At 45.0% G+C, this 23,283-nt stretch overlaps 1 protein-coding gene across 4 annotated transcripts in view; it reads right to left on the bottom strand.

The window, feature by feature from the left end:
- Positions 1-21,878, bottom strand: part of LOC111976150 (centrosome-associated protein 350) — a 36,774-nt gene extending 14,896 nt beyond the window's left edge. For 3 of the 4 annotated variants that reach the window (XM_024004909.2, XM_024004911.2, XM_024004912.2), the window contains exons 1-24: positions 21,539-21,878; positions 19,800-19,877; positions 19,369-19,412; positions 19,079-19,193; positions 18,680-18,893; positions 17,710-18,299; positions 17,493-17,606; positions 16,588-16,701; positions 15,224-15,340; positions 13,452-14,098; positions 13,063-13,187; positions 11,460-12,394; positions 11,202-11,361; positions 10,824-10,966; positions 10,519-10,711; positions 6,111-6,325; positions 4,227-4,390; positions 3,932-4,042; positions 3,532-3,672; positions 3,103-3,344; positions 2,773-2,936; positions 2,038-2,234; positions 584-774; positions 276-363 (exon numbers count right to left, since the gene is read on the bottom strand). In XM_024004909.2, coding sequence (XP_023860677.1) covers positions 276-363; positions 584-774; positions 2,038-2,234; positions 2,773-2,936; positions 3,103-3,344; positions 3,532-3,672; positions 3,932-4,042; positions 4,227-4,390; positions 6,111-6,325; positions 10,519-10,711; positions 10,824-10,966; positions 11,202-11,361; positions 11,460-12,394; positions 13,063-13,187; positions 13,452-14,098; positions 15,224-15,340; positions 16,588-16,701; positions 17,493-17,606; positions 17,710-18,299; positions 18,680-18,893; positions 19,079-19,193; positions 19,369-19,412; positions 19,800-19,872 — 5,097 coding nt within the window. In that variant the 5' untranslated portion in view covers positions 19,873-19,877; positions 21,539-21,878. The remainder of the gene's footprint in view (positions 1-275; positions 364-583; positions 775-2,037; positions 2,235-2,772; positions 2,937-3,102; positions 3,345-3,531; positions 3,673-3,931; positions 4,043-4,226; positions 4,391-6,110; positions 6,326-10,518; positions 10,712-10,823; positions 10,967-11,201; positions 11,362-11,459; positions 12,395-13,062; positions 13,188-13,451; positions 14,099-15,223; positions 15,341-16,587; positions 16,702-17,492; positions 17,607-17,709; positions 18,300-18,679; positions 18,894-19,078; positions 19,194-19,368; positions 19,413-19,799; positions 19,878-21,538) is intronic. The other variant, XM_024004910.2, reaches the window with a different exon arrangement.
- Between the last annotated feature and the right edge of the window lie 1,405 nt (positions 21,879-23,283).

Below are 23,283 nucleotides of genomic sequence, written 5' to 3'. Positions count from 1 at the left end.
ATGGTCACTCAGCATTACAGATGGGCAGTTATGGAAGCAGGTGAGATGGGCAGAGATTTAAGGCTCGATTCAATCCGTATCGCTGAAGTTAAGTGCTATAGTGTGCTTCAAATTGAAAGGTACTTTCCGATGAGCAGACAAATGCTGAGTTTACCGTGAATGCAGTCTCCGCGAATGAGGAAAAATTGCCTTTAAATGTCAATCACACCATAGTGCTGAACTTCAGCGTCACAGACTGAATCAAGCCCTTAGTAAGTTAGTTGTGAGTTTGTTACCTGCTCCTGTTGAAGTTTCATCAGTAGGCTTCTTTGCTTCTTTCTGATGGGCGGCATCTTGTCATCTTCACCCTTGTCTCTGAAGCGCCTATGTGGTCAGAAAGGAGAAAGTGAGATCATGAATGGAAAATGAGGACAGAAGTGCCAAATGGAGTCTAGTTTTGGTCAATGTGTTCTGTTGAATTTCTCTCGTGGTTACTGTATATGAATCATTGGAGGACATGACAGAAAACAAAACATTTAATTTAGCGGGGAATGAGACACTATTAATTTGGACAACATGGATCCTAATAAAAGTAAACCAGTGCCTTTTCTGATGCTCCAGCCAGGCGAGCTCGGCCTTGGTCTTCTCCTTAAGGGCCTTCTGTCGCAGGCGCAGCAGGGAGCTCTGGTGGTGTGCGCGCACCTCATCCTCCTTCATGTACTGACGCACCATGTCCATGGTGAACCTGGAGAAGCTGTCCTGCCCGCTAGAGAAGGGCATGCTGCCATCCAGCTGCTGTTAGGGGGGGCAGAGAGGTAGAGGAAGAGGGGACAGTGAGTCACTCACACACAGATAACACAAAGCCTTATCAGTCAGGAAACCGGGCATACACAGAGAGCAAACAGTGATAGACGGAAAATCACTCTGGCCACTGGTTAAATGTTTATTCGGCTGGCAAACAGACTGAGGCGTGGGAGAGGCCTCTGTCCGTGAGGTTTGTTGCTACATAGGTATTTACAACACTTATTCTAAGTCCATTCAGATAAAACACCCAGGCCCCAATGAAGGCCAAGGTTTGTACAAGATCATCTCCACATGTGGCAGCCAGGTGTGAACAAGGGTGTATGGTTATCCACCCTATCTTAACTGCACCACAGCCAACCTCTCCTCGACATATTGGGTTTGAGAGGACTGAGTACAGGTTGGGGAGAGAGGGATACAGCCAGGAAGGACATCTCCTAGGAGCAGTTAAGCGGACTGGGGAACACAGCTCGTTTATTGTTCTCAGGGTAGAAATGAGTTGAGCAGGCTTTCCCAGTCTCTCTGATGCCCTGGCCAGTGGAGCCCTACAAGGCAGGCAGGTCTTTCCTGGCCTCAGTATGCCCAGGCACACTCCCTCATACTTAATCTCAGGGACTGAACACTGAGCCCTTCAGAGAGGCAGGGAGCTGCCACTGTGGCTTGACATTAAGAGCTAAGACAGATGCTGCTGCCAAAATAGTAGAGAAGATATAAGTTCACCATTAATGAGGTCAAATAGGGCTAAATGCTAGATTTTATTTATTTATTTATCCGTTATTTTACCAGGTAAGTTGACTGAGAACACGTTCTCATTTGCAGCAACGACCTGGGGAATAGTTACAGGGGAGAGGAGGGGGATGAATGAGCCAATTGTAAACTGGGGATTATTAGGTGACCGTGATGGTTGAGGGCCAGATTGGMWATTTAGCCAGGACACCGGGGTTAACACCCCTACTCTTACGACAAGTGCCATGGGATCTTTAATGACCTCAGAGAGTCAGGACACCCGTTTAACGTCCCATCCGAAAGACGGCACCCTACACAGAGCAGTGTCCCCAATCACTGCCCTGGGGCATTGGGATCTAAGCATTATGCACTAGTTAATTCAAGGATAGGCAGAAACCTCTCCAAGTAAACTAGTACACTTAAGCTTTTGGATAAGTGCTAGGATTTCAGTACTGTGGAGGCCAATCATTATTTCAGTTGCCTTGCTATTTTGCCAGAATTACAACTATTGCGATGAGGTGGCATACTAACCTTGGAGCTGTCCTGTTCTGTGGTCTTCTCCTGACTGGGTTGGTTGTCTGACTCCTCACGGGGACCTCTCTTCTCCACCGCTCCCCGCCGGTGAGACTCAGAGGGAAGCAGAGAGCGGAACGAACGTTCCTCAATCTCATCTTCCGTCATGGACTCATCAAACTTCAGAGAGTACTCTGTAGCAACTGAGGTGCTGTCTGTATGGGGACAGATTGGGGAGAGGAAACATAGATAACTTTCTAAGAGACTCCAGGTTATTTACACTCTCCTCCATACATATTTGGACAGTGAAGCTATGTTATATTTGGCTTTATATGATGTTACAGGACAGAACGTCACCTTTTATTTATCTGTTTTACTGTTTAGAAATGAAAGCAATTTATGTATTTAGTCGACCAAACACAAAACTTATGACTACTTTAATAAACTATACTTATGACTACTTCAAATGGGGGGGACTAGATACATAAAGTGATTTCATTTCTAAAATGGTAAAACTGATATGTATAAATACACCTTCAAATAAAGCTGACATTCTATACTAATCGCCTAATATAAAACATTCTATCTCAAATCTAAAATGCTGGAGTATATAGCCAAAATAAAATATTTAGCTTCACTGTCCAAATACTTTTGGATGGGAGTGTATGTATCATAAATTATGGTTATACACTGCCTGCTTGATAATGGTCCCCCTCCAGATCCCACAATGCGTGCTATGAGCCCAGGCCTTACCTTTCTCATCCAGTAGGGACTGCACGCTGTCACTGGGGATGGAGTCATCAGCTGCTGTATGGGCCTCCTCCTCCACTGAGCTGTTACCTGTCTCAGCCTTCCTCCTCTCCCTCTTCTCAGATGAGGCCAGGGAGGGACTCATGTGGCTGCTACTCTCTCCACCACTGGGGAGCGCAAGGCAGAGGGGACGGGGGAGATAGAAAAACAATTGAGTATTGAGTCAAGGTAATGCCTATAAATGGGACCAAGTTTTTCCTGACCAAGTCAAGTGAGCTAACAAGGAAAGACCCCTGGTGTCTGTGAGGCTCCAGTGTGTGAAAGACACAGTACCTGAGGGTGGGTCTCCTGGAGGGGATGGAGTCAGAGCGGCTGTCCAGGGAGGAGAGGGGCTCCTCAGTCCTGGTCCAGGCAGCAGACACCTCATTCCTGGAGCTGTCTGTGTCAGTGCGGGACTGGAGCTGCTTCATGAAGCTCTGGTGATGCTGCCTCTGCTGGTCAAACAGGGTGGTGATGGGAGCAGCAGCAGGGACACCTATGGCTCCAGCAATCTGAGAACGGGCCAGATCGGTCATCTGGGAGAGAGAGCAACTTGTATCAACTGAGAAGCAGACTTAACCCAACCTAAAGTAGACGGTAATTATTTGCATATTTGTAATATTTTCCTCATTTCAATACAACAGGTGACTCAGTGAGGAAACGAACAAAAACCAAGGCCAGTGACTGGCTGTAGAGAAAAGAGTGGAGAGGGAGTGTTCTCACCTCTTTGATCTGGCGGGCAGCTTCGGCCGTATAGCGGACAGACTCAGCCTGTTGGCTCATCATCTTAGTGGTGGCCTCCTGCATGCCTCCCAGAGACTGCTGCTGGGTCTGAGCCATGTTCTCCTGCAGCTCCACGTGAGCCTGCAATGACACACACACAGTTCAGTTAGTGAATCACACTACACGGTCTACACACGTCTAATAAAATAGCTCCCATCTCACAACAAATGCAGTGAAGTTAGATTGCGTTCTATAAATATTCAAGGTGTTTGCAAATATGAAGCCCTCCTTGAGAGTATCAACAATCTACCAAGTTGGGGCATGGTTCTAACTCTAGGTGATTCCTTTCTGTATTCTACAGAGTTGCTCGTTCTAAATGCCAGTGCTGTGTGTACAGTACCCTGGCTGCTTTCTGCCGTGTTTCCTCCAGCTGACGTTGGGTCTCCAGTTTCTCCTGCTCTGCCTTCACCTTCAGCTCATAAAGGTCACGCTCGTGCCGCTGCTGCTGCGCCTGAAAGGTTAGAGGTCAAAGGTCAGGACCTATGGAAAAATGCGAATGAAAACTACCAGAACATAACTAACACGACAAAAGTGCAGAAGGTAATGTTTCAAAAGTGCAGCAGCACTATACTAAGCATCTAAACATATGGTTAGCAATCTTCAGGTGTTCTGATTGGTGGGTTGGAATCTATCACCTTGAGTATTTGGGCGAGCGAGACGCTTTCATGCTGAGCCAGAGACACGCCCCTCAGCCGCTCCACGTCACCCAGCTGACGCACTGACTCCTCTATAGATTCCAGGTAATTGAGTTCTGCAGACATACGCTGCTGCAACACCCCTGGGGTGTAGTGGAGCTCACCTGGACAATAAAGAGACGGATAGAAACAAAGAGAGGGAGAGTTAAGACATGGATAGTACAGTCCCTTCAGAAAGTATTCACACCCCTTGACCTTCTGAACATTTTGTTGTGTTACAGCCGGAATTTAAAATGGATTAAATTGAGATGTGTCACTGGCTTACACACAATACCCCATACTGTCAAAGTGGAATTATATATTTTTTAATGTTTACAAATTAATAAAAAATTAAAAGCTGAAATGTCTTGAGTCAAGTATACAACCCCTTTGTTATGGCAAGTCTACATGTGCTTAACAAGTCACAAGTGTCATGGACTCACTTTGGGTGCAATAAGTGTTTAACATTATTTTATGATAACTCCCTCATCTCTGTACCCCACACATACAGATAATTGTAAGGTCACTCAATCGAGCAGTTAATTTCAAACACAGATTCAACCACAAATAGGTTTTCCATGTCTCACAAATACATTTTCAAAAAAAGCAGAAATTTAATATCCCTTTGAAAATTGTGAAGTTATTAATTACACTTTGGATGGTATATCAATATACCCAGTCACTACAAAGATACAGGCATCCTTCCTAACTCAGTTGCCGGAGAGGAAGGAAACCGTCAGGTAGCCTAGCGGTTAAGAGTGTTGTGCCAGTAACTGAAAAGTCGCTGCGTCAAGTCCCCGAACTAACGAGGTGAAAATGTGTCAGTGTCATTGAGCAAGGCACTTTACACTAATTTCTCCTGTAAATCCCTCTGGATTAGAGCATCCGCTAAATGACTGAAATGTAAAATGTAGAAGATTTAACCATGAGGCCAATGGTGACTTTAAAACAGTTCGAGTTTAATGGCTGTGATAGGAGAAAACTAAGGATGGATCAACAACATTGTAGTTACTCCACAACACTAACCTAAATGACAGAGTGAAAAGGAAGCCTGAACAGAATAAAAATATTCCAAAACATGCATCCTGTTTGCAATAAAGCACTAAAGTAAAACTGCAAAAAATGTGACAAAGAAATATCAAAAACATCACTACCACTCTTCATATTTTCAAGCAAGGTGGTGGCTGCATCATGCAAGAACTAGGGAGTTTTTTAGGATAAAAATAAATGGAATAGAGCTAAGCACAGGCAAAATCCTAGAGGAAAACCTGGTTCAGTCTGCTTTCCAACAGACACTGGGAGACAAATTCACTTTTCAGCAGAACAATAACCTAAAACACATAGCCAAATATACACTGGAGTTGTTTACCAAGAAGACAGTTTTGACTTAAACCTGCTTGAACATCTATGACTTGAAAATGGCTGTCTAGCAATGATCAACATCCAACTTGACAGAGCTTGAAGAATGAAAAAAATGTAAAAATATTGTACAAACCAGGTGTGCAAAGTTCTTAGAGTCTTACCCAGATAGACTCTTAGCTGTAATCGCTGCCAAAGGTGATTCTAACATGTATTGACTCAGGGGTGTGAATAGATATGCAAATTAGACATTTCTGTATTTGATTTTCAACTAATTTGAATTCTAAAAACATGTTTTTACTTTGTCATTATGGGGTATTGTGTATAGATAGGTGAGATTTTGTATTTATTTAATACAATTTGAATTCGGGCTATAACACAACACAATGTGGAATAAGTCAAGGGGTATGAATAATTTCCGAAGGCACTGTAGATAGGCAATACTGGTATGTATTTCTGCTGAGCGGGTATTTCTAGATGGTATACCTGCAGCCTTGGGCTCTGCTCTGGCTGCAGACGACAGGGATGAGGATGAGCTGGGGCGGGCTGAGGAGTGAGGGGAGCCGGAACCCAGGCCCAGGCTGTCTGCCCCGGCTAGGGAGGCGCTGCTTGGAGACACACGAGGAGAACCAGAGCCTGTAGGAGAGCCAGCTGGAGACAGGCCAGGGCTGCTGGGGGATTTCTTATTGTCCAAGCCCAAACTGGAAACAAGAAAAAAACAAATGTATTCATATGCATGCTTTCTGAAAATAAATGTCATGTTCCATTTCTAACTGTCAATTTAAATAAGGCTGGATTATTGTTTGAAAAAGTAAAAAAAAACATTGACATAACTTTTCCCACTCCGTTTGACTTCAGGTATGTGTGCTATACAGAGCACTGTAACAAGGTGAAATGGGAACCAGGGACTAACAGAATCAAGGAAAGGGGGGCCCAGGAAAGCCATCCTAAGTATGTTAAGCTGAAAGAACAGTATCAATGACCATATTGTGCTGCTTTGAACCAGTGGAACAGGCAACGATGTCTAATCCATGATGATATATGCTTCGGCTTCCTAGCTGGAAACAGTAGACACTGTAGTGGACAGTGGTGCCTCTCTGATGCCCTAACTGCTAGCGCACCCAAGCAAGCACCCAGTGCTTTACCTTACCAGAGAACAACTGCAGCATTAAGGACTGGATTCTGAATGTTATCAAATCACACAGACAGAACAGTATGGAGGAAATCTGATATATTTTTTAAATGCCACTGAGGATGCTCAAATGTCACAGGAGAGAACTCTGCCTGGCGATGTGCCCATTTTGCAGTGGGGAGATTTGACCACCGTGCAGCCCAATCAAAAGAGTCAGTGTTATGCTAGCCCCCACACCCCCCTCTTCTCGACGGCATGAGGCTGGCTGCTGCAGACCCTTCAGCCACAACACTACTTTCCCTAGCACTGAACTACAGCTCTTAAACACATTTTAATTATTAGTGTTTAGCCTCTATGCCCAAATAAACTCGGCAAAAAAAGAAACGTCCCCTTTTCAGGACCCTGTCTTTCAAAGATAATTCGTAAAAATCCGAATAACTTCACAGATCTTCATTGTAAAGGTTTTAAACACTGTTTCCCATGATTGTTCAATGAACCATAATCAATTAATGAACACGCACCTGTGGAACGGTCGTTAAGACACTAACAGCTTACAGACAGTAGGCAATTAAGGTCACAGTTATGAAAACTTAGGACACGAAAGAGGCCTTTCTACTGACTCTGAAAAACACAAAAAGAAAGATGCCCAGGGTCCCTGCTCATCTGCTCATCTGCTCCCTGCTCAGGGCTGATGGTCGGATTCGCGTTTATCGTCGACGAAATGAGCGTTACACTGACGCCTGTACTCTGGAGCGGGATCGTTTTGGAGGTGGAGGGTCTGTCATGGTCTGGGGCGGTGTGTCACAACATCATCAGACTGAGCTTGTTTTCATTGCAGGCAATCTCAACGCTGAGCGTTACAGGTTAGACATCCTCCTCCCTCATGTGGTACTCTTCCTGCAGGCTCATCCTGACATGACCCTCCAGCATGACAATGCCACTAGCCATACTGCTCATTCTGTGCGTGATTTCCTGCAAGACAGGAATGTCAGTGTTCTGCCATGGCCAGCGAAGAGCCCGGATCTCAATCCCATGGAGCACATCTGGGACCTGTTGGATCGGAGGGTGAGGGGTAGGGACATTTCCCCCTCAGAAATGTCCGGGAACTTGCAGCTGCCTTGGTGGAAGAGTGGGGTAACATCTCACAGCAAGAACTGGCAAATCTGGTGCAGTCCATGAGGAGGAGATGCACTGCAGTACTTAATGCAGCTGTTGGCCACACCAGATATTGACTGTTACTTTTGATTTTTACCCCCCCCCCTTTGTTCAGGGACACATTATTACATTTCTGTTAATCACATGTCTGCGGAACTTGTTCAGTTTGTCTTCTTGAATCTTGTTATGTTCATACAAATATTTACACATGTTAATTTTGCTGAAAATAAAGAGTTGACAGTGAGAGGACGTTTCATTTTTTGCTAAGCTTATATAGCCTAAGCAAAATAAGCGTTCCAAAGTGTTGAGTTAGCAAAGGACATTGAGTGAGTGGAACAACAGGGGTGCCCCATGTGGTACTGAACTGAAAATACCACATTCACTGCTCAGGCCTGACAGAGGTTTTAAGATTCATCTTTATGTTGGCGGAGAGATACTTTGTAGAGAGAACACTGTGGCTGATGTGGTGTCCCAAGTTCACTTCAATATTCTCTCCAGTCATTTGAAAATAGTATGTGGTGCAGCGCTGGTCTTTGGACACCGGGGTTCACTTAATCATTACTCTCCCTGAAGTGAGACTGCACAGTGAAACCAATAGACCAGAAATGTGTATTTGAAAGCAGCATTAAGTGCCATACAGGGATTCTTCTGCCCTAGAAATCAGAATGGAAAAACGCTTTCAGTGTGAACTTAAATGACTAAAAAACAGATATAAAGTACGTAAAAAAGATGAGGGACCTGTAGATATTTTGTTTATAATATAATCTTTGTGAACTAACAATCAACAAAATAAAAGCTACACAGTCAGGGAGAATTGAAAATTCCAAAAACAAAGAATCTAGCAGTATTGATTTTATTATGTTTGAGCAAAATAACAGCATTAGCCATAGCAAAATACATAGAATGAGGAAATTAGCTTTAAAAATTGCCACACTTTCTCTCAGCTCCATGGGAAAAAATGTGTAGAATTGCAAAAAATTGGCTTAATTATAAAAATGTCTCTACATCAAGATGGGGGGGGCCTCTAAAAGTGTCTAAAAATGTCTCTAAACTCCAGCTGTGCAGATGGCAGACCGTGCCCATTGCCACACCCACCACCTAAGTCTCTAGTCTATTTGATCCAGAAAAAACTCTGCCATATACAGTTTAAGTCAGAAGTTTACATACACTTAGATTGGAGTCATTAAAACTTGTTTTTCAACCACTCCACAGATTTCTTGTTAACAAACTATAGTTTTGGCAAGTCGGTTAGGACATCTACTTTGTGCATGACACAAGTAATTTTTCCAACAATTGTTTACAGACAGATTATTTCACTTATAATTCACTGTATCACAATTCCAGTGGTTCAGAAGTTTACATACACTAAGTTGACTGTGCCTTTAAACAGCTTGGAAAATTCCAGAAAATTATGTCATGGCTTGAGAAGCTTCTGATAGGCTAATTGACATAATTTGAGTCAATTGGAGGTCCCAGAACAACAGCAAAGGACCTTGTGAAGATGCTGGAGGAAACAGGTACAAAAGTATTTATATCCACAGTAAAACGAGTCCTATATCGACATAACCTGAAAGGCCGCTCAGCAAGGAAGAAGCCACTGCTCCAAAACCGCCATAAAAAAGCCAGACTACGGTTTGCAACTGCATATGGGGACAAAGATCGTACTTTTTGGAGAAATGTCCTCTGGTCTGATGAAACAAAAATATAACTGTTTGGCCATAATGACCCTCGTTATGTTTGGAGGAAAAATGGGGAGGCTTGCACGCTGAAGAACAACATCCCAACCGTGAAGCACGGGGGTGGCAGCATCATGTTGTGGGGGTGCTTTGCTGCAGGAGGGACTGGTGCACTTCACAAAATAGATGGCATCATGAGGTAGGAAAATTATGTGGATATATTGAAGCAACATCTCAAGACATCAGTCAGGAAGTTAATGCTTGGTCGGAAATGGGTCTTCTAAATGGACAATGACCCCAAGCATACTTCCAAAGTTGTGGCAAAATGGCTTAAGGAAAACAAAGTCAAGGTATTGGAGTGGCCATCACAAAGCCCTGACCTCAATCCCATAGAAAACTGAAAAAGCTTGTGCGTGCAAGGAGGCCTACAAACCTGACTCAGTTACACCAGCTCTATCAGGAGGAATGGGCCAAAATTCACCCAATTTATTGTGGGAAGCTTGTGGAAGGCTACCCAAAACATTTGACCTAAGTTCAACAATTTAAAGGCAATGCTACCAAATACTAATTCAGTGTATGTAAACGTCTGACCCACTGGGAATGTGATGAAATAAATAAAAGCTGAAATAAATCACCCTACTATTATTCTGAAATTTCACATTCTTAAAATAAAGTGGTGTTTCTAACTGACCTAAGATAGGGAATTTTTACAAGGATTAAATGTCAGGAATTGTGAAAAACTGAGTTTAAATGTATTTGGCTAAGGTGTATGTAAACTTCTGACTTCAACTGTATGCCTTCAAAAATAATATCCCCACTCAAATGTGCTCAGAAATACCAGTAAAAACTGAAGGTCAAGGAAGATATTCAAGCTCCTGGGAATCCCTCTAAGCCCCTCAGAAGAGCTCTGGGCTTGGCTGAGGCCACTTACCTGCGGAGTGTGTCGCCTGAGGCGCCACCTAGTGTACAGTCAGAGTAGGCGCTCTTCACCAGGTTGTGGACAGAGCTTCTCTCGGAAACTGAGCCTCCCCATCTGGAGTCTCTAGTCAGGGCCTCCAAGTCCGGGTAGCAGGGGCTCCTCTGCTCCTCCACTAGAGTGGCATCACTCTTGTCTGAAGCAGAGCCTAAAGAGAGGGGAGACACTCTCTTTAGAGCAGAGACACTTTCACTGGTAAGAAATGGTCACTTGATAGCATAATTTCAGGGAAAGTGGTTATTTTATGGTGAAAATCTCACCCCTTTTCACAGAGCCCTTTGAGTGAGGTGAAGATACTGGTGTGGAGCCTGAGGAGTGTTGGGATGGCAGGTCTACAGTCCTGGTGTCATAAGGGGACCTGCGACTCATCAACTCATCATAGTGACTGTTCCCACTCGTGACACTGCAATGAGACGTTGAGATAAAAGATGGTTCAAGTCCCACATCATGTGCATCGAACAACCACAAAAAGACTACTAAGACAACTTCAAAACTCCTTGCCAGGCTTCTCTGTCAGCCATGTGACATGAGTGCCACCTTGTGGTTAATCCTGTCATTTTTACAGTTTTTTCAAAATAATGTTTTTATTGCGTGATAGCAGCCCCCTGTCACGTGACAGTGGTAGAAACCCTCCTTACCTGCGTCCGTTGTATCTTTTCTTATATTGGCTGCTGCCGCCGCTGCTACGGGATGACACAAAGTCATCCTCATACATTGGTGCCCCATCCACCAAGCTGGCTGCAGACAGGCCACAATGCACAGGAGGGGAACTCCGGTCTGCTCGCTCCTCTCCTCCAACTGCAGGGAGAAGCCAGAGGAACAGATTATTGTTTAAACGTTCATTCTTCATTCAAAACACTAAGGATACGGTTGGGTGTGTAAATGTGTTGGCTAACCTTTGGTGTGGTTGAGCAGGTGGTTCTTGGTGAAGATGTTGATGACACTATGAGGGCTTCCCTTGGCCAGTTCCTCCCATGGGCCACGGCTGCTGTCCCGTTGCTGAGAGAGGGGGCTGAGGCCCGAGTACTTCTCTGCCTCTCTCTGGAAGTGAGAGATGGGCTGGAAGCCCTCCCGCTGGCCTGCACAGAAGTCCAGAGCCCCGAGACGCTCTGCCGGTTTTGCGTCCCCCTTTATGTTGGTGAGGGGGCTCCCGTCGCCCTCCGACAGGCTGCATTCGCTCAGCAGTGGGCCCTCACTGATGGACTCACCACTGGAGTCATGGGTGATGGTCTTCCCTCCCTTCTCCTCCTCTGGCTGCTTATGGGAGCCGAGGCCTGGGGCTGTCTGGGGCCTGCTGCCTGGAGCAGAGGTCCTGTCTCTCTGCTCTCTGAAGCTGTGCAGGTTGCCCACCCCTGGGAGAGCTCCGTTGTATGTGCTCTGGCCAGCACTCAGCAGCCTCTGGATCCTCATGGACAGCTCGTCAGCAGCATCAGCTCTCTCTCTGACCGGTGGGCTCACAGGCTTGGCCCAGTGGCCGTCATCCGGAGGGGTCAGACCAGTCACGTCCATGTCCCATGCACAGCTATAGTTGATCCCTGCGCCAGCCAGTTTCCTCGCTTCACTCTCTATGCGAGTAGACAGGGACGCAGCGGTGGCTTTCAGGGCCTCAATGCGGTTCATCTTGGTCTTGTTGCCAGCTCCATTGAGAGTGGAGTGCTGGGGCCTGGCTGGTGGGTTGGTTCCCCTCCCACCAGAGCTCCCTGCTGTTTCCGGGCCTAAGAGTGGGGAGAAGAGCTGGTCTGTGGGTGGAGCCAGAGCGGTGGAGGGTCTGACTGCAGAACTCAGGCGGTCCGGCTGCAGCCACGATGGAACACCCAAGCCCAACTCATTCCTACAGGAAGAGAGCAGAGGGTTAGTATTCAAATATACTACACTTTGTTTGAATATACTTTTAAAAAGGGCTCGGAAACACTGGAAATATTGTTTTATGGACTCACAAAGTCCTTTAGTATATGGACTCAAAGCATTTTAGTACTCAGCAATATTGTCCATAGGCTATGTCAAAGGTTTACAAGGATTTAAGACATCTAAAAATGCATGCAGCCATTAAAATATGTGCTTTGTACAGTCTAACCATGAGCTTCTGAGAACAACCTGTGTGTTCACTATACAAGCAAACATGTTCAGGGCCAAGGATCAAGTCAACAAAATTCCAAGAACTGCATAGCAACTCAAGAGCGTATGAACATTATGCAGATTACAGATTACATACCGTAATGTTTACCCCACGCAAGGACCAGACATACATCAGATGACTCTCTATGTAAATGTAACTGTTGAATCTAAAATAGCACTGGAAATTCCCTGTTTTAAGGTTAACCGAGCATACGCCACCATGTTTTGAAATGCTGCTAGGAGTGCCCATGGAAACACAGTTTAGAAACAAACAATTCCTTATTGGCTCTTTTGCTTCGCTATGAGGAAGTACTATGGTTCTGTGCTTTGTTTTGGGCCTCTACACTAGCCAGTGCTAGTGGAAAAGGTTACATATATAATGACCTTGAGAGTGGAGGGGGCGGGGGCTCAGAAAGAGACAGGTCACTGCTGGAGGAGGCACTCTGGGGTCTCTCCTGTCTCTTGTTCTCCTTGTCCGACTCCCCGGATGGCTGGTACAGGGACTTCTGCTATACGGGAACACACCACAAATAACTCATAGCTAGTTTCACTCACCACATGAGAGGTGTCATTTCCTACAGGCAACTTGAGGAGTTAAACTGAGGGTAATTCTACATGTTACTATTTCACATATTGGTCCCTTTACATAACAAGAGCAGCTATGAATTGCATTTGACACACCGGCCATACCATCCCCATTTTCACTAAAGCCTGCCATGCGAGTAAGGGGATGGTGAGGGCTTCATCCCCATTACAACTAAAGATGCCTTTACTTGGTAAATGACTGTGGCAGATGCTGGCTGTGTCTGGGAAGGCAGAGGTTCCTCTCCTAGCTGAGCCTGTTCCAGTAGTAGCTTGGTGTAGGTCTCCTGCAGGCGTTTCTGTACTGGGCTTTCCGGTACTGCAGGGCCCTTATTGGCTACCCCCTCTCTCTGCTTCCTGTACAGCTCCTGCAGACGTTGGCTCTTCCTCTCCGCCTCCTCCCTCTGGGCCCTCCGCTCCTCCACCTGACGTCTCTTGCGCTCCTCCTGTTGCCGGGCGATGTACTGGCGCACTGAGTCGGCGTCATAGTGCCTCTTCCTGGGCGCTAGTTCTGAGGGCTCTGGTTTGTTGCGCTTGGCGGGGCTGGCACTGCGGGAGCCCCATAAGGAGGAGCCACCAGTCGTCCATGCTGTGGTTCTGGCCCTGGACTCCAAACCTCTCCTGGGATCCGCTGGACCTCGCTCCTCTGCTCTGCTCTTCAGCTGCAGGTCATCCAGGATGCCCCGGATATCTGCAGAGAGGTCGTCTGTGTTGGGGGCCCTGTCCTTGGCTGTGCCTGCAGACTGAAAATTGGGATGGGTGGTCCTGTCTCGGCTGCTGGGTCTGGACCGATGCTTCAGCTCCGGACGGTGGTCTGAATTTGACCGGGGAAGGGGTCCTGGAAAAGATTTGTAAAGACAAAAAGGGTTCTGATTGGTGACTGATATTATTGTTAATGGAAAGGAAAATGTTTTGAGTGCATGATTAGGTGGGAAATATTGGTCGCCATTAGGGCTGTCAAAGTCAACCTTTTTAACAGTATTGTTTTGTGTTTTAGGCATTTAAATCACATCTACATTTTTTCAGGAAGTTTTGAGCAACATTTTTTATAAGGAAAACTTCAAAGTTCAACCATAAACACTTTCACAGGTGTTTCTTTAAATAACAACAAACACTTAATTTGCACAGAAGTAGCTAGTTTGTTATGCTAACATTAGCTAGCTAACAAAATGAGAAAGTTTAGAATGCCAAGGCTGAAATCCTTTAGATTCAACTCTGATTCCATTTAGCAACTGTTTTTATTGTAGTCCTCAAGTCAAAAGATTTTAGCAAATTATCCCAATTCTAGTAGTAGCAACTTGTGACTAGTTAATGTTTATGAACACGGATAAGAAGTAGACATGGCTAGATGCATTAGCTGTATGATATGTTATGTGAACTCAGACCTGGCTGATCTGTTATTGTCTTAGAATAGTGGCAGTACAACCCTTTATGCCTCACTCCAATTCCCCCTGTGTATTTGAGTCTAGCACAGGGACAACCACTGGAAACCAGACCGTGCTGAATTGTGCAGTCAGTCAGAAACGGCTAGTCAATCTTAATTAATTCTGGTCACTGACAGCCAATGTTTGCTAATGTGCCTGTGTGCTGGAAGAGACGACAACCCCTTTATTTATTGATATTTCTTTAGCCATGCCAACTGTCTGTCGCAGGGCACTGTACGCCTTTTAACATGAAATCAACACCACATATACTGGAACAATATCCACTACTAACACAATTGCTTTGTCACACATTTTTTGTTTTGCCAGACCACCAACTGCTGTCTGGTTTTTCATAGTGCTGACAAAGTTAGATTTGATTTGCCTGTAAATGTAGTGGAGGGGGATGAGAGAGATGGGGGAGGGGTGTAGGCGAGGTGGAACGAGGAGGGGGTGGAGGAGAGAGGAGGGGTTGGAGGAGAGGGGGGAAGGCCAAGCAGAGCAGAGAGGAGTGAGGGTAGTATGCAGGTCTCAAATCCCACCTGTCCTGGCCAGTCTGTCTGTGGGCTCTGGCCTTTGCTCTCGAGGCAGACGTGGAGGGGGACCCAGTACCATCTTCACCATCTTCTGGCCCTCCCGCCATGACGTGGTGCTGATCACTGCAGCAACAGCGAAGACAGAAACAAAACACACAGAAGGTCATAATCAGTGTTGAGTTCTGCAGTAATGACTTACGTTAGGATTGTTTCTCAGACAGCCAAGATTTACAACTTAAATGAATCACATAAAACCCTAATATTGTATTATTGAAGTGCAAGGATCTTCATGTCCCCAAAAGAGAGACAAAAACATGATTTCTCTCTCTACTTTGAATGTCTTTGGAGATTAATTATTTTAGAGCTGCATCATCAAATTTAATGAGTTTGGCTCAATTATGCACCATCTGAAATCAACGTAGAAAATGTAAAGACCAGCAGCTGTTTCTGTTTGGTAAAGGAACTTGATCACAGATTTCAGAGGGCTATTTTTAGTGAGCGGACTGGGAGCAGAGGCCAGCAGCAGGGTAGAAGGGGAGGATAGCTGGGTGACAGGATAAGACTAGGTTATACCACACTCATCTCACTTTCCACTGCACTGGGAAGGAGAGAAAGATGTTTGTTTATTTTCCCTTTTGTACTTTAACTATTTGCACATCATTACAATACTGTATATAGACTTAATGACAATTGAAATGTCTTTTCTTTTGGAACTTTTGTGAGTGTAATGTTTACTGTACATTTTTTATTTCACTTTTGTTTATTATCTATTTCACTATCTTCGGCAATGTAAACATAAGTTTCCCATGCCAATAAAGGCCCTTAAATTAAATTGAGAGACTGGTATGGGCCCTGTAAAGGGTGTCTGTTCTCAGCTGTCAGAGCTGGTATGGCGAGCCCAGCTGAACTGGGACGCATCTGCATTCCAGATAGTGTGCCTCTAAGCCGCTGCTTGCTTGCAATCAGCATGCGATACATTCTGGACATATCTTTGAAGATAAGAGACTAAATGCTGGCACTCACACACAAACAGAGGGGCCTGTTGACTAGCACACAGTTAAGAGAGGCCTTCTGTGGTACGGGCCTGCCAAATGTATTCACTGTGATACGCCTGCTCTGGTTCAGTGCGCATACTGCACAGTAACTGATGAACCAAAATAAATGTGATTTGTAGTCTCCTACTGAGGGGGATTCCCCTTTGTGAAAGACCCCTTGGCTTCACAATGATTATTAATGAGTATTATCACCTAACCTACACACAATATTGAAGTAAGTGTGACATCTTCTATTGAATGCATAGACCCAGGATGAGTAAGCACTACAGGGGGGGGATTGAAAGAAAGAGAGAGAAAGAGGAAAAGAGATCCAACCTGGCTTGGTCTTTGGGTCAGGAACAGAAGCTGATTTATGGACTTTCCTCACAGGCTTGGACGGCTTCCTCTCCTTAGCCTTCTCTGTGGGCCACTGCTGGGGCTTGGTACTGTCTAAAATTGGGAGAAAGGAGATGACATGACAGTCTGAGAACCAAAGAGTGGAAATGAACAGAACTATCAAATTACAAAAAGCAGCTCAACAAAAAAATCTGAATGCAAAACAAAGCTATTGAATAGGAAGCTGGTGAACTGTGTCAGTGTAAATGAAGAAGCTGAGAGCTTTGGCTCCTACGCTTGGGTGGAAGCCCAGGAATCAGCAGAGAGCCAGGGAGGACAAAGAAAAAAGACTTTGAGAGAAGAAATATCTTCAAGTAGTCATACAAAACTATGGGAAATGAGCATTGCTGCAGTTGTGGCAAAATGCAAGGAAAGTCTACTGCAGCGAAAACCTCAGCGCAGTCATCAAGTTTCCCTAAATTTAAAAAAGAGAACACTCAGATTTCTTTGGTGGCATTTCTTTCTCGGCATTATCCTCATATCAAAGAGGACAGTTACATTATTTCTTAAAGGAAACAGTTGATTGGGATAGGTCAAATAGGTCTCAGTCCTCCTGAAAGTACTGGTGCGTATCTAATACCATCTAATTTCCAGGGCAGTTTGAAAAGGCAGAGCAGCATTTATGCACAGGAGCTTGAAACCGGACTGTCAACAGGACAACCAACTACACTGTCCATTTGATGCCATTTGATCTCAACAGCCCATTGACTATTGAGCGTTGATGAGTTGGCAGTTCATCTCAACAGTGCATTGAGTCACAACCTACAACTCTGTACTACAGGGATTATTATGTAGCATATAATAGTGTGTGTTCTGTGTTCTGACATCTACTGCTCGGTGCCCACCTGAGAGCTGGCGAGACAGGTCTCTGTAGATCTCTCTACTCAGGTTGTGGAACTCCTCCTCTCGCCACACTTTCCCATCAGGAGTGCGGATCTTTGTCTCACTACTGCTGAAACCTGATATGGGACAAGCGATTGGGTTACATAAGATTTGGTTTGAAGGAATTATGTAATGCTATTTTTACATCCAGTGTAACTGCATCTCTCCAGTGGACCTTACCTTTGTATATAGGTGCCGGAGGTGCGGCTGCCACTTTGCGCACTTTAGCCGTGGGTACGGTGGTTTTCTCCACAGCTCCAGCGATGCCCACTGGCTGATCCAGGTACCCCAGCAACCCGTCTCTCTCTGCAGCCTCCTCCAGGTGCCCTCTCTGCCTGCGGATCCGCTCCTTCAGCTTCTCCAGCTTGTCGTCCGGCTGCCTTCGCCTTAAGTTTTCCAGCCGCTGGGAGGCTGAGCCGGGACTGGAGGACGAAGAGTTCTCTGCTGAGGGTGGTGCCGGGCACTCCAGGGTGTGTGCTTTGGGCCTGTCCTCCGGGCCCTCCTCCCTGTGAAGGTCTCTGGCTGCAGTAGCGTGGCTTGGTGGACGCAGGGCGTCCAGCGCGGGCCGGTCGTTGAGGTAGCGCACCACGGTGCTGTCCAGAGCAGACGAGTGTGTGCTGTCCAGGTCTCGGCGGGTTTGCTGGTCTCGGGTGTCACTCTGGTAGACCAGCTGGCTGAGACGGGAGTCCGGGGGAGGGGGGTTAGCCACCTCCGACTGCAGACTGTGGGCCTCCAGCTGGGAGGAGGTCAGGGGTGGTGGAGTCGCTTCCCTAGGGGGAGCAGGATGATTAGAGCAGAAACAAATTGGCTAGTTGCTATTTACAAAAACATCCGAAAACAAGCTACTCGAGTGGGAGGTGTCAAGATCACATGGCTTTGAATGGCATCCTTTTATGTGCAAAGACTTACACATGTAGATGTGGCGGTTATTAGTATAAAAGGACTATTTTGAAGTAGCCACTTAACAACCATCCTCTGACAGCAGGCCATATAGGATTACAGTCAGGGACTGAAAAAACAACATTTTGTCCTGTATCATAGCACAACCTCCACTCAGTCACAGCAAACATGAGTAAATACGGTAGAAATGCAATTCTGATTTTTTTTTTTAAACATCTCATAAAAATCTGAGTGTTTTAACAGTGCATACCTATAGGAAGCCAGAGGCTCCTTGAACTCCACACAGTTGTTCCTACGGACATTGCTGTCCTGTGTGGTGTTCCTCAGGGGGCTGCGGGAGCTCTTGTCTGGGCTGTGAGAGCTCTTGTCTGGGCTGCGGGAGCTCTTGTCTGGGCTGCGACGACTTCTTGTGCTGGACTTGGAGGTTCCACCTGCCTGAGAGCAGTCCTCTGTGCGCCGCCCATCTGAGTCAGGAGAGATAGGGTTAGATCCCTGCAAACTAACCTTGCAATGCAAAATGAATTACACTTGCATCTGCAAAGTAATGATGATGCCTGCTGCTGCTGCCAAGTCCAGTCCGAGAGAGAACCTTGTTCTATAAATAGTAACCATGGCTTCCAAGGATTAGCTATCCCATTGGGTGCCTCACCTCTGCGGCTGACTTTCCTTGTGGCGCCCACAGAGCTTTTCTTTGTATCCATGATGGATTCCAGCAGAACCCCAGAGCCAGGAGCTGCCTCCAGGCGGTTCTCAATGTGCCGCAACTGCAAGGAAAACAAGAGCGCCTGCCTCAGATACACAATGTAGAACAAAAACTCACTTCAGAGTCCAGACAGACATCCCAAATACCACAGGCCATGAGTCATTACATTAAGGGTGTCTCCCCTCAAAGAAAGAAACAGTAAAATCAGACAACATTGTAAATATTGGTTTACTTACAGCAGCTTTGGTCTGATTCAGACTTGTCCATGCAGCTGACAGCTCTGAGTGGAGAAAGGCATTTCAGTGAAAAGAAACACAGGGCTAAAGAAAAAAGGCAACACAAAAAGGTAAACAACATCTTGCAGCCCCATAGACACCACAAGAGGCTGCTGAGGGGAGGACGGATCATAATAATGTCCAGAACAGAACAAATGGAATGGCATCAAACACCTGGAAACCATGTGTTTGATGAATTTGATACCATTCAACTCGTCATTAAAACGAGCCCGTTCTCCCCAATTAAGGTAACACCAACCTGCTGTGATATACACATTTGAGGTGACATGGAGGGGTATCCCAAGTCCTTATTACTTCAGTGTGCCAGACAGTAGGATGTTGCACTGATATAAAAAGGATAATAATAGCATAAGAGACATTAAGAAGCCGACCTCTCCCGTTGTCCTGCCCAGTAGGCTGCGCCGGGGGAGTCAGGTGTGGCTCACTCCGCTTGGAGCTCCACATCACACCTTCAATTGGAATAGTAGAAGACAGTAATGAAGTAAGGAAATATACTTGATAACATTTCACCAAGACAATCATCTGATCAATAAATACAGTTTACCGAGTAGCTGTAAGTGAGAAAAAGGAATGTAATGTCAGCAGCAGTACTTTTATGCTGCCATCTACCTCGGAAAACAGAGTACACAGAATACAAACTGCCTGAGCAGAAACACTGAAGCCAAACACAACATTAAAGATAGTGGCAGGCAGATAATCCAAGTGACTGGGACAAGCACCTCTATGTGCAGTGGGTCAAAACAGGATGAATTATACATATATATGGTTGTCTAGGAAATGGCACATTTGTCTTTCATGACAGACTGCTGACTCAAGAGAGGTTGCACTACCATTTAAAACCGGTCCTACAGCAATTAACTAACAAGGTTAATGTATTTGGCTCCCGAGTGGCGCAGCGGTCTAAGGCACTGCATCTCTGTGCAAGAGGTGTCACTACAGTCCCTGGTTCGAATCCAGGCTGTATCACATCTGGCCGTGATTATGAGTCCCATAGGGCTGCACACAATCAATGCATGTCCCTCTCCCAGTGTTAAGATTTTGTTAAATAAACCAATAATGGTCCCTTTACCTAGATGTGTTCAAATGAGAAAAACACAAGGCATTCTGGCATCTCATAAGTCACACTTCATGCATTCCTCTCATGTCAAGACAGTTTACTCATAAACACATAACACTTCTTTGAAGCTGGTCACTTCAGGCTAGCATGAATGACTAATGCAAATGCTATGGTTACATTCAAGATCTAGCCTACTCCCCATTCACTCACAGCTACCACTTTTTACAGTCTCTCTGCCAACTGAAAGTGACAAACACAAATCAATGTGTTCAATAAAATATGAGATCTGCAACAACAATTCGTTCACTACATACATAGCAAATTATCAGGCATTGAAGGCAAAAACAAATACTTTAAATGCAGCAACTTTGTAATAAAAGTGTAATAAGTGGGCACACAACGTTAGCTACAGTTTCAGTGTTTATACGTTTGAAAAGCCATTATTCATCATTACTAATAAATCGTTTCCTTAAATGGTGTGTTATTCTAGCTAGCTACCTGTCTTGGCTGATATATACACATACAAATCTAATAGTTTTTCTAAGGTGAGGCTGCCAACACAAAAGTTAAATCAACTTAGGCTGCATTTTGTATAGAATTATTCACAGAAACATGACTGTTCTGTTGTCCACATTGAAGCACAACATCGGTCACTTGCAAGTAGCTAACGTTAGCTAGTTGTCTCAATGTCTAGATGAGAGGCTGAATCTATCAAGAAAAGCTGACTCCTCAGTGAAGCTAGCTAACATTCGTTTGCTAACTACCTACAGTAGTTAGCTAGTTAGGTAAAATTGTTAGCTAGCTAACGTTAGTTACCTAACTAACTAAGGATTTGCCGACGGGGGATACACCACACATTGTATTGAAAACTAGCTAGCTACTACTAGTATGTATATTAATAAAACTATCTTCAGTATGATTGTTCTTCTGTGGGTAATCGACATTAGCTAAATACCTAACTTTGTAGCTAGCTATAAGACTAACGTTAGTTTGGGGCTTAGTTTAAAGGAAATTTTACACAACTTCAAAAAGATGCCAATCGTGGCCACATACCGGTACGGGTGACGCTCCGATCTAGATGTCCATGGCTAGTGATGGTAGCTAGCTAGCTAGCTAATTTGTTGATGGTCAGAAAATCCAACTTTTCCAAAATCCCAGGCCGCTGCTACTGTAGCTAGGCTACTGTCAGTTTTTAGCCAGCTAGCTTGTTAGCATCAACCAGATAACTTATTTCCAGAGGTCTGTCGCCTGTTATCAAAGCCTCAGTATTGGAGAGTTTGGTTTAAGGCTTCTATTAATAATTAGTCACCCGCCTTTCAGGTTGTCTTTTCCCGGGTTACAGTGTTGATATTCCCCGTCCGTTACGTTGACTGTTCGCCATTGACAAAATAACTACAGGAAACTGGTGCAGCAGAACCTCGCGGGAGGTGGAAACGTGATTTCACAACACGAGATTGCATTCAAGTTCGAGTCGGAACGAAGAGTGCGTTCCATAAATTCACTCTGATTATCTACTACGATTTCAGAGCACTGTCGTGAGAGTGTGCAAGAGCGCTGAGTAGCTGATGAATCTACTAACGCTCAATATCCGTTGAATATGGCCGGTGTTAGTAAACGTCAGCAAAGAAGCATAATAAAATTGTTGCCAGCATCACAGTTACAGTCACCAACGCTCTGGATAACATGAAAACAGCTTTTACCAGCTCTGCTAGAACGAGTAAAATGGTCAGAGTGATGCGTTCTCTCATGTGTGTCTGGAAGTAGGTAGCAATGTATGTTTGAGTATTGTTAATACCTGTGTTTGGTTTGCTAGACATGTTTGATGTAACAATGTAAGTTGATTTTTGTATTATGAATTAAAAAAAGGTGCAAGCTAGCCAACGTCAGCCAGTTAGCTTGAGTGCTTGACTGCCGTTGTGAGGTCAGAACGCTCGGATCAACCCAACTCCTTGGCCAGAGCGTCCAGTGTGTGCTCTGAATTTACAAACGGACCATCTGACAATGCTCTGAATTTACGAACGCCCAGAGCGCACTCTGGCACTCCAGATTGAATTTACGAAGAAACGCTGACATTTCCGATTTGCTAACGCGTCGTATAACGATGTGCCGCGTTCACGTAATAGTCGGACCTAGAAAACTAGGAAATGTCCGATTTGCTAACTCGCTGTAGAAATATGATCACTTGAGAAGGTACAGAATCAACCAACAGAACGAGCTATGCAAATAATTTACATTTATTTGAACTCGGAGGTTCCGAGTTTCTGATAGCAAGTAAATGCGCCAATAGACATATGGTACATTCCTGAAGTCGGAATCTCGGAACCTCAGAGTTAAAATTGAACGTAAGTTATTTGCGTAGAACTTCTTCCTATTGGTTGATTCTGGTACTTTCAAGTGGGCAACTCGGAGCTCATACTTCTACAAATAGTTTTCAAGTCAGAAATGTCAGAGTTTCCTAGTTCCGATTAGCACTTCAACGCGGCATCATCTTTATACAACCAGTTTCCAGGTGTCAGAGTTTCCGAGTTATCTCAAATGCACCAAAGCCAGAGGCATAGTTGTCATAAATCCTCAAAGTTCCATAAGGGGTCAAAAATGGCAGCCATCTTGGTCATCCAAAACCAGTCTAATTGGAATGAATAACAGTAGAGGCATAGGTGCTGCATTTCCGTCTTTTACAGGAAAATAAATGGCATGTAATATCAGAAAATGTGTAGTGGAATTATCGTCAACCTAAAATGTTGACTATTGACTATTCTGTATAAATAAGCTCTAAATATATGTAAACAGAACATAAA

The sequence above is a fragment of the Salvelinus sp. IW2-2015 genome, linkage group LG16 (assembly GCF_002910315.2).
Source record: "Salvelinus sp. IW2-2015 linkage group LG16, ASM291031v2, whole genome shotgun sequence".
Classification (NCBI taxonomy): domain Eukaryota; kingdom Metazoa; phylum Chordata; class Actinopteri; order Salmoniformes; family Salmonidae; genus Salvelinus; species Salvelinus sp. IW2-2015.
This window is presented reverse-complemented; position numbering and strand designations above follow the sequence as displayed.